We start from the raw sequence: 18,311 nt of genomic DNA on the forward strand, positions 1-18,311 counted from the left end.
AAAGATGCCCATGCCATCTAGGGAGGGACACTGTGTATAGGTGTATCAGCATGAACACGAACAATTTCATCTGCAAAATGTCTAGTGAATTGCTCACAGCAGGCCTTTGAGGATTCTATTTGTTGTGTTCTAAAGCCTATACCCAAGGGGCCTTTAACCACCCGAAAGAGCTCTGCTGGATGACACTGAGCAGATGCAATGGTGGTGCAGAAGTAAGATTTCACCACTGCCGTTGCCACCACAGAATAAGATCACAAATGGATTCTTACCTGTGTTCGATCATATTCATTACGAGTCTTCTGCCATTTGTGCTCTAATTGTCAACACAGTTGTTTCATTGCTCTCAGCAAAGAATACGAAGGAGCTGACAAAGTTCTACGACTAGGTCAAGGATGTTTGGGAGTGATCATATCAATAGCTGGATCATCTCCTCATTCCAAGTGGTGAAAAGGACCTTAGCAGAACCGCCGGCTAAGCCTGCAGAAAAATCCCCAAGGGACCTCAGAAATCCATTTGGATTCATCAGCCTCCGGGTGTGGACCATCAGTGGGGGATCCCCCACCCCTGTAGAGGTTACAGATAGCCTGAAGGTCAAAACTGATCAGATAATGATCTGTCCATGCCAAAGGAGTCACTGCTGGCTTCCCCGTCCACAGATCATTTTCCTCCAATCCAGCACAGAAAACTAGGCCCAGAGTGGCCCCTGCCACATGTGATATTATCTGAGACAAGCACGTGGTTGACGTGGTACTGTGAAAACCTGAGCTACTCTGACAAGGTAATCTTGACATGACTACTAAAGTCTCCCAAGACTACAAGCTTTGGAGTCCTCAATACCATGCTCGAGACCAGCTCAGTCAGCTCAGGCAGTTGGGTAGTGGGTGGACAGTGCACCAAAAGAACAGTACACCAAAAGAATCCCAATCCTTTCTCAGGTACCAACACCAGGTACAGACACTCAAAGCTGGCTGGCTGGTGGATGGGGTATCTGACCAGGAGGATGGAATCCATATAGACCAAGGCTATCCCGCTCCCTGCCCCTCTAGCTGAGCTTCATGCTGCACAAGAAACCCTGGTGGACACATTTGGGAGAGATTGACTCCTCCTTGTTCATCCCACCCAGTTTTGGTAACTTAGGCCAGGTAGGCATGCTCTTCAGCTGTAAGGTGACATAACCCTGGCAGTCATCATCAGCACCTTCAGGCTAGAGGGAACTGCAGGCGACCCACCAGAATTACTGAGGTTGGAAGGTGGATAGGAAGGGGATAAAGCACACAGATATCTCAATTGCCTTCCCCTAACTCGATGTTGTCACCTCCCACTGCCATAACACCCTCCGCCCAGCACTCTGTCCTGTTTCAACGCAGGCAAGGGCCTTGGGCAAGGTGCAGATAGTCCCAGGAGCAGCAGCGAGAGAGCAACCACTTCAGTCCAAGATCATACACAGGAGTTCCGAGGAGGTTTTGCAGGCACAGGCAGAGGCAAGGTCAAAGCCGTCCAAAGTTCAGTTCACAAGCATCAGTTTTATCAAGTGTCAAGGCCAGTCAGGGGGGTGTCCAAAAGTACTGTCCAGATGGGTAGCTGAGGGTCTAGGGACCTGTCAGATCTGGTATCTTGGAATGCAAAGCTGAGGTTAAGGTGCTGTTGTTCATGGCAGAGAGCTGGAGTTGGCAGGTCTCATTTACAGCTGGTTGTTAATCAGCACAGCGGGCTAATTAGGTCAGCGTATTGCTTTTAAGGGAAGCCCCACGCTGTGACCTCCTTTTGTTCTTTGGCTGCTCACATCTGATTCTACACCATTCAGAGGGATGGATCATCTCAGGCTCTGCTTCCAGCATTTGAGGAAATTCAGGAACTTCTCGAGAGGGGCCAGGTTACTTCTGTAATGATTCTAGGGGAGGACTGTCAGCCAAGGCCTCCTGTTCCTTGCTTAGCTCTGGCTGGGGCCCATTGTGCTGGCTCTCTCCCTCCTCTTCTTCCTCCTCAGACAAATCCTCTTCCAGGTAGGGCATGACACACTGCATCTATAGTAGCCCCAACTTCCTCTACTGCTAAACACATTCCGAGCCTACTAAACACATTTCAGGCTGATGTTGGCTGAGGCTGCTCTTTTCTATGGCAGTGTTGGCACCCTGGAGGAAGCTAGATGATAATATTTCCAGGTAGGAGCAGATGATCCTGCTGCTGTTCCTGTGTAATTCAGGTTCGCTCTGTTCCCGGGAAGGTATCCAGACAAAAAATTGTAGGGGGATCCGCTCTGCACGCCTGCATGCGTCTCCAATTTCAGAGCAGACTTGTGCTGTGAGTCCACCATACACTCAGCCCTCTCTATGCTCTGACTGTTAAGCCCTAAGCTGAAGGAGCAAGTATGCAGTTTCTAGCTTCTTTGTCATAGAATAGTAACCATTGCTTCATAGTGCACACTTTTAGTACATCTTTTGACCTCCACGTAACCACACTATCCAATTTCTGGGACAATATTTCACATTTCCAAATCCATAAACTGTGTATAAACCACACAAATTGTAGATGCTGGAAACATTGTCATTCCTTTATGGAAAATCTTGTGCTAACCTTCCTTCAGTGCAGGTGTGCATAACGTGTGGCTCACAGACTACAGGCGGCTCCCAAGCCCTGTTGTTTGTCCTGCCCAAGACCTCCAGCTTCAGCACTGAATGCCCCTGCAAAACTCAACACTGTGTTGCTTAATGGTGGCAGTAAACAAGGATCAGGGTTGCAGGGAGGAGGCTGCCTCCCCCCCCCCCCACGACCACGAAACAACCTGAACCATTGCTAATAGTGGTGCTACAGCAATGATTGGTTCGGCATCTCTGGGGCAGGGAGGAAGCAGTGATCCTGAGACCGCCCTGACTGCTGCTTTACCACTGGGAATAGCAGTGGTAAAGCAGCAATGGGGTCAGGGTTGCTGAGGGGTGATGAAGGCTGCAGCCTCCTTGTTCCCCCAGTGAGCAAGGAGGTTCAGGAACCCTGGTGTGTATGTTCAGGAACCCTGACATGTATTTGAGTGACAGTGAGTGTGTACGTATGTATGTGAGTATATGTTAGAGTGTATGCGTTTATGTGTATATTCATGCACCTGTGCCCCCAGCACCTCAGCCAACACCCAAGAGGGGGCAAAAAGGCTGTGCATCCCTGCTTTAATGTAATTAATCGTAATAAGAATCCTCCTCAGTCCTTCTTGGCTTACAACAGAGCTTGAACATCTGTGCTCTAATGCAAATACAAGAATACCTGATAGTTCAGAGAGATTGATTCTTCTTCATTCATATGATGAAGAATCATAATTCTTATCCCACCCCCCTTTCAATATTACACCCAATTCCTGGAATTCAGGCGATCTCAGATGCTATTTCTCTAATACTGCATCACTTATGTGACTAAACGGAGCACCTCAGAAGCTCATCTTATATTTAAAACTCTTACCCTGGCTTTTATGATAGTGGGACGAGGATCCAGGATTCCCTGCATCTTCCTCAGTGCTGGGACAACAAAGAGATTGCAGGTAACAACAGCTGAAACAGGATTCCCTGAAGATTAAAAAAAAACAAAAACAGTTGACAGATAAGTAATTTGGACTCATGAAAAACTGTTATGTTGCTGTATCACACTTCAAAATTATGTATCTATGATATGTGTAGAGGAACTATTTCACCTTTATGTATTTTTGCATACAGAAGACATACTAGTCCATGGCACACAAAGATGAAATTACCAAGGCATATGCATTTAGGGTCCAATACATACTAGATGTGGTTGGGCTTCCTACTGTTTTGTATTTTTTGCGCATCGGTGAAGGTCAATTATATTTATAATGTAACAAATCTTACCTGGGAGTGCAAAAATTATTTTTCTTACACCATCAATATCCAAAGTTGCAAAGGTTGTCGGCAACCTAGCAAGAAGAGTCAACTGTTAAAATTATGAAATAAACTTTTAATTTAACCCTGAAGTAACATACAGTTATTTCAGTTTGGCTTATAATCTGAAAAGTGTTTGCTGTTTTAATTCTTGCCACTTTCCACACCCTTAGGAGCACCACACCCTCTTCATAAAACTGGAAATTGAACAAGTAAATAGTATATTCTAGTTGCTTCCTTTTTCTGATGGGAACCCCAGATTTTTTTTAACAACCAAACTTACTGATGTGGTAGTATCTTGCTGACCATGAAGTTAATTTTTTCCCCTCAACGTGATCATCCCACTTTCCCTATGCCAGATCTCTGCCCCCTCCCCCACCCCAATCTAGGCAATTCCTTTGGTTTTTTTAAACCAGTGGACAATAACCATATGGTCACAGCATGTCAGAGTAATCCCCTAACAATGCTTCTTTACAAAATCCTTGAACAACACAATTCTAAGCATGTTTACTGAGTTCAGCAAGACGTATTTTCAAGTAAATGTGTTTAGGATTGCTGCCCAAGTGTCAACCATTGAAAAACATTCAAAATTCTAAAGTTGAGTATCTTCTAATATTTTGACTTATTTAAAACATTTTTCATCTTTTGCAGTTGCAATCCTATACATTCTTACTTAGATGTGAATTTCTCTGCTTTCAGTGGGGCTTACTCTCTCCTAAGTGTGATTAGGATTCCAGCCTTATTACCTGAGGTTTGTTAATAAGGATCATTTGCCTCCCACCCCCTGTCACCCAAGGCATTCTCAGATACTCCGCAGAGATCAGAAGCGTAAATTAAAGGGAAGAATATTGTGTGTAGTATTTGGAAGAATTTTTCTAATCAAATAGTCCAGTAGATTTACACTGTGGCACCATCTTCATTGGACATTTTGTCCAATATTGCTATCGCCTTATTACACACTTTCCATCCACCTTTGCCCTGGATTAGTTACACCATTAAAATTATTCATATTTATTCAGCACTAGCACTTTAACAGATGCTGTACAGAATTGTGAAGTAATTTGATGTGGCTTTACATGTTAACCATATGTGTGACTAAAGAAATAGGGGCTGCACCCCAGGTGGTACAGCACATGTTTTGCATGCAGGAGGTCCCAGGTTTGATCTTCATCATCTCCAGGTAGGGCAGGAAGAGTTCCTGCTTGAAACCCTCGAGAACCACTGCCACTCAGTGTTGATAATACTTGGCTAGATGGACCAATGGTTTGATTTGGTATAAGGCAGAATCCTACGTTCCTAGGAATGTGTAAGTTATGTTTCCTGTATTTTCATAAATCATTAATGGTCAAAGTGGAGCTCCTGCCTCTCTCCCAAATGCTTGCAATCACTTCTTGGAGCAGATACATGGGTCCCTAGTTCAAATGTTCACATGAATACGGGCACATTAACTCATTCATGTATTTCGCATTTTCACATATATTTATATCTGAAAGAAGTTATTCATATCTTTTATAATTTATATATATCTTTTATACATTGATATCTGATACAGAGGACTGTACCTCTGGCTGAAATGAGATGTTACAGAGGATCTGTGGCTGCCACTAAAAGAAGCATCCCCATGTCTTCTTCTTCCCCCCCTGTAATGCCTAGTGAAACAAGCACAAGTTATAATGGTGACGCTCCGTGAGTTTCTCTGCCCTGTCAAGAAGCAGCCAATGCAGTGATGCACAGCAGGGAAACTTTAAATGTGCTCATGTCATGTTACATGTTTTGTTTTACTTGATGCTATGGGGAGAAAAATGAGACACATCAAGTTCTGGCCTTCGAGTTGTAATAGATCATTCCCTCTAATAGTGAACTCAGATAGTTAAGTACCTACCAGTTTGGAAGAAAAATGGGGCACCCAAATATAAGGTAGTGGCTTCTACACACTTAGGGGGACTTCCTAGGTATGCAGAAGTATATACGTTTGTAAAATAAAAAGAAACAACAAGAAAAATGGCTTGACAAGCAACTATGAGCTTCAGGTCTGTATAAAATGTTGAGGTGTCAGTTCAGAGAGAGACAGAGAGAGACAATGAAAGAGAGAGAGATAAAGAAAAGGAAACAAGGGATGGGAGAAGAGGGAACTGGCTTTCGCAGTCCCTAACAGCTTATAGTAAGTACCTGAAGGGCAAGAGGAACAGGGTTGGAGGAATGTGTGCTATGAGGTTAAAAACTATCCTCCCTACAGTACTTTCCTTCCTCCAGAAAGGGAAAAGGCCACCTTCCCCACTTTCCGCTATATAGCTGTAAAATGCTCACATTTGGAGCTGGCAGCCCCAAAGCTCAGCCTGTTAGCATGATAGGAACATAGGAAGGTCCTTATGTTAGGTCAGACCATTGGTCTGTGTAGCCCAGTAATGTTTATTCTGACCGGTAGTGGCTTTCTGGGGTCTCAGGCACAGATCTTTCACATCACCTCACAGCTGATCCTTTTAGTAGAACAGGGGAAGGGTGGGGGGACAAAAAGGTGTCCTTTCCCCCTTCCCCTCTCCTGAATCTCCCTCCCGCCTCTCTGCTCCTAAGCACAATGAGGCCTGGAGAGGACTACAAGGCTCCTATTTCAAGCTGGGTGACCCTGAACAGGAGACTTCTGTTTCCACAGAAATATTAAGTAATGATAGAAATGAGGAATCATCTAAAGCCTGATTTATAAGTTATAATGGTAATGTGTTGGCTACCAAACCCTCCTTTTGCTTATTTGGGGCTTTATGTTACAGCTCTAATGTATGCCACTAGCAACCACATGGTAATGTAATGTAAGTGAGAATGCATTAGCATGCATTATGGTTCAGATGCAGAGCCCAATAACATGGAAATCAGGTTTCAGGCACAAAAGCAATGGATCAGAACATGCTCTAAACAATTTTGCTTTAAGGTTGGAGGGAAAGTTTAGATGAGGGATCTTCCCAAACATTTTCTTTTTTCTAACTCTAACTCCTTCCTTTAGTTTCCATTTATTCCTCAACACCAGGGATGAAAACCAGCTTACACATCCAAGATCTTTGTTTACTAGCATGTCTGAGTCTTGTTCATTATTTCTAGGCTGTAACTGCCTGCCACATGTACTGATAAGCCAGTTTTATGGTTCAGCAGAAATGCCACAGAGTTGCAGTTTTTCCAATCCTGTGGTTCTAGCTCCACTACAAGCTTACCTTAGTTTGATACTACTTCGCTGTCACGGCCTTCCTAAAGGACCCTAGGAATTGCAGTTTGGTGAGGTGTGGAGAATTTCTGTTATAGCCCCCTAGCCCTCCTCTCAAAACTACAATTCCCAGAAGTCCTTAGGAAGAGAAATGAGTGTTAAGCTAGTTTAAGTCTGATGTGTACATGCCATTGCGATTTCCATCTTGCTTTCGGTGCCCTCCTAAGGGTCTCTCCTTTGTCACTTTCAGTCCTTCCTATTGCCTACCACCAAACGCAGGCTACAGCTTGATCTAAAATACAGCCTGAACCAATATTCTTTTGCGGGGGCTTTTTAACATAAATGCACTGATTGGTCTTAACTGTTCAGCAGTTGTTTTTGTGGAATAATTTAGTGATAAGAATGGGTATGCAGAAGGAGATACAATTCCATATTCCATATTTAGAAATACATTTTCCTATGGGGTGTTGTGTGAAATATGGATTAAAAACCTTCCAATAATATCTGATCATATATCCAATACTTACTCTAACTGGGAAATATTACTTACCCTGGTTTCATAAAAACCCTGCCAAAGTGAATCTGAGCATGGAGATCAATATCCAGCACCTGTTTAAGATAGTCCTGTTTAAAAACAATGAAAAAGATGAAGTATTCAAAGTCATTACTTGAAACGTGTAGGATGAAGCCTTTTCCAATCCTAGAAGTGTTAACATGTTTATTAGATCTGTAGCCTGCCTTTCCGCTGAATGGTGCTGAAAGCGCCTAACAGAAATAAAATACAAATACATTAAAGGTGCAATCCTATGTATGTTTAGATGGAAAGAAGTCCTACATGGGAGGATGGGGAATGCTGGGAACTGTATGACTTTTTTTTGTCTAAAAGCTTAGAATTGTATTCTAAATAACAACGAAATACAGTAAAATAGCAATACACTACCAAGGGCAACACAGACCTGTTATTACTCAATCCTGAATGGCTAAATGCCACTTGTCCTTCTAGGAAGTTGGATGCCAACTGATCGGGGGTTGCATAACTAGCATGTCTAAATCTCATTAAACAGACAAATTGCTCTGCTAACTAAGAACAACCATGTACCACCACCCACAGAATTGAGCTATCAATCTGTCAGTCCTTTCTGGGTCTGGGCTACGTCTGCCATGAATGATCTCTTACTGAGATGTAAGGGTCCACAGATTACTTGGGGTAACTATGCTACCTTATTACATCTGAAGGATTCAACTTCCTGCCAAAGTTATTGTATGTTGTTTGAAGAGCGAAGGCCTTTCCAAATTATTCAAGTGTGGCACAGCTTCACAAGCACATTGTACCACTTATGCAATTCTACATCCTACCTGCACCTAATAGAAGTGAGGAGTGGGAAGTGCGGCTAGCTTTGCAGTGGATGAGATAACCCTGTTGCTCTTTGTCCCATTTAGAAAAAAAACAAACCAAACCCTCGCTTCTCAGCGGCCTAGAATATCTGAAAACCCAGCAACATGGAACCACGAATGTTACCACTTTCCTTTATTTAACTATTCCTGAAATGTATGCCATTCAGTGGACAATGGGCATTTTCAGGGTGCTTACCAAAAGACAACAAACAAAAATGCAAATACTTTAAAGTAGCAATCCTATGTCCTATATCCCCTAGATAGGATATCTCAGTTTCCTGGATCCAAACTCAAAGATAGGGCTCCGAGCTCAGAACCAGGAAACTGTGCTCCCTGCCCCCATGCTGGGGAGAGAACCATGCTGGCTGCTGTTACGAGCTTGCAAATATGAGTTTGTAGGAGGGGGAAGGGGGAGTTCCGGGGGTGGAGAGGACACTGAGGATGTGGGAATACAAGGTATCCCCAGCCTCCTTCCCTCCACCTTCCCGAAGCCTGCACTAGACAGGCAAAATCACCCATCTAGCTAAAATGCAGAGCAGGAGGCGCAAGGCGCCTTCCGCTCTGCATTGGATACTTGTAAGCCTCCAAGTCTGGAGGCTTATGAGTAGCCAGGACATATCCCATAGGATCGCGCCCTAATCCTGCAAGTTAACGTGGTTGTATCAGGGCACAGGAAAAATTTTTTTTTTTTACTTTAAAAGCTTTTCAATCAGAGGCACTGCTAAGTTTGAGGGCCTTCCAGGTGAGGTTCCTTCTGGGCCCCCTGGCCATCCTGGTTTTAACCTTTTGTTGGGTAGCAATGCTGCTCTTCTTCCTTCCTCCCTGCTGCTGCTCCACTTTTTTCTCTTTTTTACCTCGAGTATGTGCAGCTCTTTGTTCTTTGGGGCGGGGCGGGGGGGCTCTGCATGGTCCTTCCCTCCTGACTGGCTGGCAACGTGGATGTCTGTGCATTGGAAAGCAAAATGTGGTGCTGGCTTTGTCCAAGGCTGCAGGTGTGTGCCATTTCAAATTAAATCATTTTCCCCCAGAGTGAGAGTAGTAGTGAGCTCAGCCAATCAGACACTACCTTTTGGGGCATGGGACCTGCTGAGCTTGCTACCACTCTTGGTCTGCAGATGTGGGGGAATTATTTAAAATTAAAATGGTGCATGGCTGTAGTCTTGACTGCTGGCGCAGCACTTTAGTTCTGCATTGTGCTTCACCACTGCTGTCTCTTTGGTGTAGCTTAGGGGCCCTCTCGGCTGCCCCTGGGCTATGGGGCTCCAGATCACCAACGTGTGGCTTGTGGCAGCAGCACCACTACTTCCAAGTAGCCTCCCCCTGTGGCAGCCACAGAAAAAGAAAATGTGGTGATCTGCACAAAATAAGTTAAAGAAGTCTGTGAAAATGCCAATCTAGATGTGTGTTCTCATACAAAAGTTGTGAAGTGAGTGAGTATACAGATATCAAGGAATTTAAAATCGTAACAATAAACTAAAGGAAAAGGTTTAAAAATGGGCACAGATATGGGATGAATGTGTGACTGTATCTGTAGTTCTCATGATATCCAGATGCTCCAAACATGCTACACATGTGCAGGAGCAAAAGAGGCCTCTGTAGCCTGCACCCCCCCCTGCCTGGATAGGACAATATTTACTATCCCCCTTTCTGTGAGTAATGCAATGTGGGGGTGAGGTGGTGGGAAGGGAAGCATCTAAGTCCAGTGTACTTCTGATGATGTCACTGGGAGCAGAATTGGGGCTAGAGGCCTCTGAGCTTCTTCTGGCTGCCTTCTGGAATCATCTGAGGGGCAGGGTGGTGGTGGCAAAGAGGATCCAATCCACAGTGGGGAAGCCTCAGGGGCTTCTAGGCTCTGCTGCCCTTCTGATGACATAATCACCAGGCCTTTTAAATTTTTTCAACCCCATTTTGGAGTCTAAAGCCTTACCCCATATTTTTTAAAAAGCCAAAAACCTGAACTCAAATACGGTGGACAGGTCCAGATTTGGACCATATCCTATGTGCTGTCACTAGTGCTGACCATTCCTTGTGTTTTGTTTCATCCTGTTGCCTTATCTCTGCTTTACACTCTCTGCTTCAAGCAAACACAGCCCTTTGCACATACCTTTTCCCCCATGGACACACCCCCTGATGTGATGATGACATCAGCACGACTGATTCCCTCATTCAAGGCATTAAGTAAATCATCTGGACTGCAGGATAATAAAAATAAACAGATTAATGGTCATTAATTTGTAGATTCTATATATTTCCAATGTACAAAACCCCATACATTTCTGCTAAAACTCTCCAAATGTAAACAGGCAGTACATATTGTTCAAGAGTAAGACTATCAAGAAATCATAGTAATAGGTACAGTATTTGTTTCTGTACTAGAAGTGTTAATGCATGAGGGATCTCTTTGGTATGCAGTCTGCTAGTCCAGACTGACTCTGAATATGGCAATATTGATGTACCACGTCATATATCACACTTAAATAAGTTAGACTGATGGGCTACAGGGTAAGGTTAGGCAGTAACAGAAAAGGAAGAGAAGAAACTATAATAATTTACCTTACACCTTTCAGTGTTAATGCAAATCCCATATTTTCTAAGATTTTCCTTATTCTCAAGAATTCATTATAAATGTCAAGAAGATAAATTGCCTCAGCTCATTTAATGTCGTTGGATATAGAAATGTTTAAGAAAAGATGCCCCAAATTCAAACAGAATTATCGTCTTTACATTGGTGTTTGTAGGCTCTCATTCCTACTCCAACTCAGTCCTAGCTATAGCTGCACTGGCTTAGCTGTTCATAGTGTCCTTGTCATATATGTGACAAAGAAAGATCCAGAAACACCCCAAAACTACATACCTGCTCCTTCAGAGGGAATGAAATCCCATGCAGAACAGGCCAACAGCCCAATTCCCAGACCTGGGAACTGTCCACTCATAGGGTCTCTGTCTTATCAGGATTCAGCTTCAGTTTATTAGCCGTCATCCAAACCATAACTGCATCCATATACTGGTTCAGAATGTGCACAGCCTCTCCCAGTTCAGATGTCACAGAGAAATAGAGCTGGGTGTCTTCAGCATACTTATGACACCTTGACCAAAATATCCTAATGACTGCTTCCAACAGCTTCATAAAGATATTAAATACCATTGGGGAGAAAATCGTGCCCTGTGGCACTCCACAGTTCAACTGCCAGGGGATCGAGGCACAGTCATCCAATATTATTCTCTGGAACTGACCCTGCAAGTAAGAGCTGAAGCACTGTAAAACAGTGCCTCCAACTCTTATTTCATGAAGGTGGCCCAGGAGGATGCTGTAGTCTATGGTATTGAAAGCCATTGAGAGATTGAGAAGAAGTAACAGGGTTGCACTGTCCCTCTCCTGAAGAAAGTCATCCATCAGGGTGATCAAGGCCAATTCTATCCCAATGGGCCTGAACGCAGGGCCTGAATGCAGACTGGAATGGATCCAGATAATCAGTTTCATTGAACAGCACCTCCAGCTCAGGCGCTACCACTCTCTCGACTACCTTACCCAGGAAGGTGACTGAATGATAGTCAACTGGGAGGGTTTTTCCAGGAGTGATTGCACCACTGCCTTCTTCAAGGCAGCAGGGACCACACCATCATAAAATGATGCATTCGCTATTCCTCTGATCCATCCAGTCAGTCTCTCATGGCTAGCTCGAAGAAGCCATGAAGGGCAGGGGTTGAGAGAGCATGAGGTGGGTCGTTCAAATGCAAGCATCTTGTCCACATCCTCAGGCTCCAAAACCTGAAATTGATCCCACAAAACAGGATAAGACAATGCACTGGACACCACAACAGGCACTGCATCAACAGCAGCATTCAAGTCAGCATGAAGGTGGGTGATTTTATCCTTGAAGTGTCTCAAAAACTTGTCTCAGCAAGTTTTGTTGTTCTTGGTGATAGCAGTAGCACCTCACTCTGGGACCTCACTTTTGGTCACTTAACATTTACCATGTGTGGAAGAGTAGCGGCAAGGCAGTGCCGCTTTCTGGAAGCACAGAAAAAGCAGGGGTAAACTAGTCTACAAGCCTCCCAGCCAGCTCTGCCTGCCTCTCCTAGCCACTAGAGGAACTGAATTGACTGTCTTCTTTTAGATTTCAAAACAGGTGGAAAGGAAAGGTTCCTCCTGTGCATGTTCCTCATTAGAAGGGTAACATTTGAATCAGCCCTAAGGCTGGAATCATATATGTATTTCCACATGATAACTGCAACTCTCCCAATAATTGGAGCAGAGGTGCAGAACCAGTTTTGGATGGGGGCTGTATGACACTCCCACCCATTCCTCTGCAGGCCATATGACATCAGGGAGTCATGGCCATGTCCCAGCGCTTGGACAAGGGACCAGGTTTCACTGCATGCAGGCCTTTCCAGTTAGGAAAACCCATGTGCAGCAAAATGGAGCCAGCCTAGTCCCTGTCACTCCTCCAGTGGACAAGCGACGGGGAATAGGTTGACTCTGCTCCAATTGGCAGTAATAGCAGGGGTTCTGCTGCTGGTCCACATCAACAGGGGAATCCCCAATATTATCTCTGATCTGAGATAACAGCAGGGGATGCCCACTGAAGGGATTCCTCCAAGGGGTGGAGCCTAAGCCAAAGCCTCACCCCTGGAGGAACTCCTGGAGACTCCATGGGCCAGACTGAGGTGCTTGGTGGGCTGGATTTGGCCTGCAGGTCGAAATTTCTGTCTGTTGTGAAATTAAACAATTATATGGAGATAAGCCCATTACTTGTTTCCTGTCACTCCACAGAATATGTGAACTCTCCCCTACATTATTGTCCTGCTCCATCTGAGCTTCCATCATCTTCTCTGGGTGACAGCTCAGGTAAGGCGGCATGATGTGGGACAGGTAGATCATGTTTGGGACTTGAGTTAATTTCAGGACCATGGAAGCAGTCCTAGAGCTAGAGTACTGGCAAATTACTCCCACATTGACTGGGAGTGAGTGACAGGAATTTATAGTCAGGCCAGGAGGGTCCTTCTGGAAGCTCCACCCCCTCAGATGCTGTATTTGGCTGTTAAAGGGCCAGAGGCCTTTTCCTGAAGGCATTGGCTTCTCCTGAGGACTGAAAGTTGGAGGAGTCAGCTGGGGACTGAGGAGTTATACAGCTCAAGAATAGATTTACCACTTCAGTGCAACTAGGCTCTAAAAAAATAATTCATGCAAGCAAGATGTTATGCATTGCTGATGTGGTTTTCCAGACAGAGTACTGTTCCAAGTATTAAGCACGTATTTTGAGTTATTTTAAGCCAACTTGTATAAACAGTAATCGATCTACTAAACTTGTTAGTCTCAAAGATTATTTAAAAAAATCCATAGGTAGGAAAGTACATTGAAATAGTACATTGAAATAAATCTATTCTTGAGCTGTATCACTTGTGACTGCAGGTGGGGGTTCACAAGATTAAATCCTCCTCCTTAGCAAATAGTTTCTTCCATGTAGAAAATTGAAAAAATGAGCAAAAATGTTTTAATCTAGTCTTCTCCTGGACATGCTAGTTTTCTGTATGGAGGGATTTTTTTTTAAATACGAGCATTTCAATCATGAATCCCTACCTGCAGTCTGAAATGGTAGGCCTAGAACAATACAGTTAAAATGAAAAACCACAAAAGTCATCATTCAATAAGCCAATGAGTATCTAAGGGGGCTGTTTTAACTGAAATGCCAGTAGAGCTTTATTTTGACCTTCATTTTAATACCTCTCTCCGCTAGACTACTCATTTTTGCTGATGTAAGTTCTTGATCCCTTATGAAACATTTTCTGTAACTTGTTCATTAAAACTGGCAACCATCTCTGTTAACCCTCTTATTATATCATCACTTTGAAATACACAGTTAATATGAAATGGAAATTAAGCAATGTGGCATGACAGGATTGAGCACTGGGGACTGAATTATCACAGTACTCTTCCAACTCAATTCTCTATAGATCATAACAGACTCCCTGGATCACTCCTACAGTGTCCTCTTCTCCACTAATTATTTTATCGAGTTGATTCTCTCAATGACTACAAGTTGTTTCTATCATATTAATATTTGAAAAATTGAATGATTCTTACTATTTAATACATCAACTAAAATTCTTATAATATTTTCATCTGTCAAAAGGAAGGTTTGAAAATTTTTACTCACACCTGGAGCAGAAGATCCTCACAATTAGCTACTTTACACTCTTAACAATGGGTATTAGGACAGTACACATGCGGCCCGTGCAGAAAACAACATTGTGGAAGTCTACAATCCATCTCAAAATAGCCTCCCTGTGATGCATGAACACGAGAAGTGATGTACCCCAGACAGATAGAGAAACTAACTTTTTTGGGTTTTGAACACCTCAAGGCACTGTAGAACAAAAACTGTATCTCCCAACCAGAACCTACCAGTATCATTAAAATAAGAGAGTTTCCAACAAAGTATGTTGTGTATAATCCTGATCCTCCAACAAGAAACGGCTAGGCTGTATAGTGCAGAGTCTAGACTAGAGTGTTGGGTTGCCTATCCCTGGCAGAACATCTAGCAGAGCCTATCCCTTTTTATTACTTTACTGTTAAGCGTGCCAATGGAGGTTTATCTTCCTTTCTTTAGCCAGTGTGTGTGTGTGTGTGTGAGAGAGAGAGAGAGAGAGGGAACTGGGTGGGAAGGCTTAACCTCCCCCTATCTGTGTGTAGTGGTCCCAATCCAGATTAGGCCCCCAGATGCTTACAGTAATAAAAAAGGGAAGGCTGTGTTAGGCGCTATGCCAGGGTAGGCAACCTTTGTGGGCTCGTGGGCACATCTGGAAATCTAAGGAAGTGTCAACATCAACACAAAATTGGCTGCTGTGGTGGTGCCCACCACCCTTCAGTGCACTACAGCATTGAGGATATGCGAACTGCCCAAACAGAAATCTTCAATCGATGTACTCTTTTCTAATAATACTTTCAGCTCTATTCATTTTTCACTGTATTCTTTCGCCTCTATGCTTGCACTTTCTGCTTGAAGACAGTGTCCTTGAGCATATATATAAAGACCCATCCCCACAGTCATGACTGGGACTTTGCACTTTGCTTAACTGTCAAGCCTCCTTTTTTGTCTGGGGTTGCATCTGTATGGATTGTATTTGCAAAAGCAGTAGTAGCAGAGTTCAGTCCTGCCTAGAAATTATACACTCCAATCTAGAAACCTTTCTCCTAAATAATCCCTGCTATGTTGAGGCTGATGGTGAATATCTGCCAGTGGGAGAAAATAGTCTTTGCACAAGGGAAAGCTGCAGAATCACTCACTCGCTGTTGCATGCAGCAGACCAGAGCAACACGAGGCAAGCAAACAAAAAACATGACCGGGATTCCCCCAACCCTGCTCTTCACTCACCCCCGGAGCTGCTGGTGCAGAACCAGCAGTAAAATAGTACCGTTAGCACTTATAAGGTTGCCAGCCTCCTTAAACCTTATTGCAACCTATGTTTTCCAGCCTTTTTGTGCACTGGCAACACTGATGGAGCATAAACAGGCAAGGCGGAAGTGCCGCCGTCGCATTTGATGAAAGGGTTCTTCTCTATGAAGCTGGAAGCACGCACATGTGCAAGCAAGGAAGCAGGCGTGAGGAACAATAGTCACATCGGAGGAAGGGAGGTGGGATGTTGGTGCTGCCATGTGTGCTTTGCCATAGAAAGGGAACTGGCAGAGGAGGAGGGGATGATGAGTAGCAGCAGGGGCAGATGTGGGATGGTGAAGTGATGGTGAGCAGCGAGCAGTGCAGCAAGCTGCAGCAACTAACGCCAATGGTAGACAGAGTGGTGGTAGTAAGTAGAGGGGAAGCAAGGTACTGGCAGGCACATTAGGGGGTTTTGGTGTGCGCAGGTGTACCCATGGATGCTACGTCGCCAACCTCTGCACTACGCATTTAATGTATCACCTAGTTTAGCCCTATTTGTTATGCAAAACACAGAGTTGGCACCATCCTGTATCTCTTTCTCCCCCTTTGTACTGCCTAGGTAAATAATTTCATTTTTGTTGTCACATACCACTACACTGTGCTTCCCCCCATGCTTACTCTCATGGGACTGGCTTTCACCAGCAGGGGTGAAGGAATGCATAGCATAATGATATCATGTCACATCACGGGCACCATCCACTTGTGACATTCCGTTAGCGTAAATGATATTGCACTAGTGGAAGCTAGGTTCTGAACTCTATGCACAAGAGAAGAATCCAATGAAAGTTACATTTGCACAAGTGGTTTTGCATAATTCTTGTGCAATCTGTTGTGAAATCCACTGTGTATTCTGCTTGTGCAACCAGTTACGCAACTGCTTGCACAACTGGTTGCACAAGTGTAATGGGCAACCTTTTGTGCAATGGAAAGATTCAACGGAGCTCTGGTAGTGCTATTTGAACTTGTGGGCTGTCACCATTGCATACTGCCCCTTGTGTTTATCTGCATATTATAAAGGATATGGGTGCAATGGGCCTGGTTGCAACAGACACCTCAAAGAAACGGTAGGCTGTATGCATGGTATCCATGTGTTCCTACAGCACTGGTGAATGACATGGCCACAAGGCCAAGGGCAGCACTTACGTTTTAATTCAGTAGACCTTAAAATGTCACCCCACATCCTCCAGTGTATCCAAGAAGGTAAGAAAATGTGGTGGCTCACAACCCCCACCCCCAAACAAAAATAGTTGTTCTGAGCGCAACAAATGTTAAGAACCACCGTCAATATACTTGGTATCTTTACTGAAGAAAGGAGGATACAATACAAAACCAACCTCAATGCCAAACTCAAGACCAACAAATACTCTAGTACTCATTTAGCCTAAGGGGGGAAAATATGAATTGAACCAAGCAATTCTACACATGGGGGAAATTTGAGAGCAGATGGGAAGAAGGGAGAGCTTTGAGCATCTGCCCTAACATTTTTATCTTCCTACTTTCTTTCAAGTTTGGTGATGTCATGGATATTATGAATAGACAAAAGAGCTAGCAGAATTGCTAAAGCATAATCAAATCCAGCACTGCAAGTCTCCCAAGACAGACTTTACAAGGAGCCTAACCCTACCTCCAAGTTCAAGACTTCCCTTACAACAAGATGATGGAAGTCATTGTATGGATGAGTAGAGTCCTTGTAATTCCAAATTGGAACTCCATATAAGAGTTAGGATATTACTTTAGCCCTGTAGACTTGGATAGCTGCAGGGACAAATCTGCCACATTGTGACAAAAACAAACAAACAAACAAACAAACAAACAAACGGAAAATAGCTTTATAGCCATGTTAACCTTTTTCCAAAGCCCTTTTTGTATGGATCTTCCATTCGACTGATTTTTAGAAATAAATACTGAAGTAACTGTATATGTACACTTGTTCAATAGGATTACTGTCCAACTGGAAATATATTTTACTTACTCTGGAGAAAACCTGTAGTTTTGTTATAATTAACAGTTAACTGGTTTTCTTTACAACAATCAGAAAAGCCACCCAGTGCTCATTTCAGCTCAAGACTAGCTTGAGATAGTAGAATTTTATCATCTGCATAAATCTGGCATATAGGTAATTTGGAGGATGGTAAGTCAACAAGATAGATGAAATAATGTTGGAGAAAGGACACAACTTTGTCTAACCCCTCTTGCAAAAATAATTATTCTCTCTACTGCGATGGGCAGTGATATTGTAATATACAATTTTTTATCAAGTATGGTACTGCAGCTCAAGTTGCAAATGCCCTAGTTTGCTCCAAGGGTTCTGATGGGAAACTGAGTCAAATGCTGACCTTGGATCTATAAATGCCACAAAAAAACCTGCCTCCTTTCTGAAAGGAATATGTTTCTATTAAATGGGCTAGA

General features: G+C 43.7%; 1 protein-coding gene across 22 annotated transcripts in view; it reads right to left on the reverse strand.

The window, feature by feature from the left end:
* The window catches only part of GPHN (gephyrin), a 483,693-nt gene that overhangs the window by 15,330 nt on the left and 450,052 nt on the right, over positions 1 to 18,311 (reverse strand). For all 22 annotated transcript variants that reach the window (XM_084848962.1, XM_084848936.1, XM_084848902.1 and 19 more), the window contains 4 exons: positions 10,568 to 10,655; positions 7,619 to 7,692; positions 3,849 to 3,913; positions 3,445 to 3,548 (listed from right to left, as the gene is read on the reverse strand). In XM_084848962.1, coding sequence (XP_084705088.1) covers positions 3,445 to 3,548; positions 3,849 to 3,913; positions 7,619 to 7,692; positions 10,568 to 10,655 — 331 coding nt within the window. The remainder of the gene's footprint in view (positions 1 to 3,444; positions 3,549 to 3,848; positions 3,914 to 7,618; positions 7,693 to 10,567; positions 10,656 to 18,311) is intronic.

This window comes from Heloderma suspectum, chromosome 1 (genome assembly GCF_057233095.1).
Source record: "Heloderma suspectum isolate Gila_16-S chromosome 1, 16-S_ref, whole genome shotgun sequence".
In the NCBI taxonomy this organism is placed as follows: Eukaryota; Metazoa; Chordata; class Lepidosauria; order Squamata; family Helodermatidae; genus Heloderma; species Heloderma suspectum.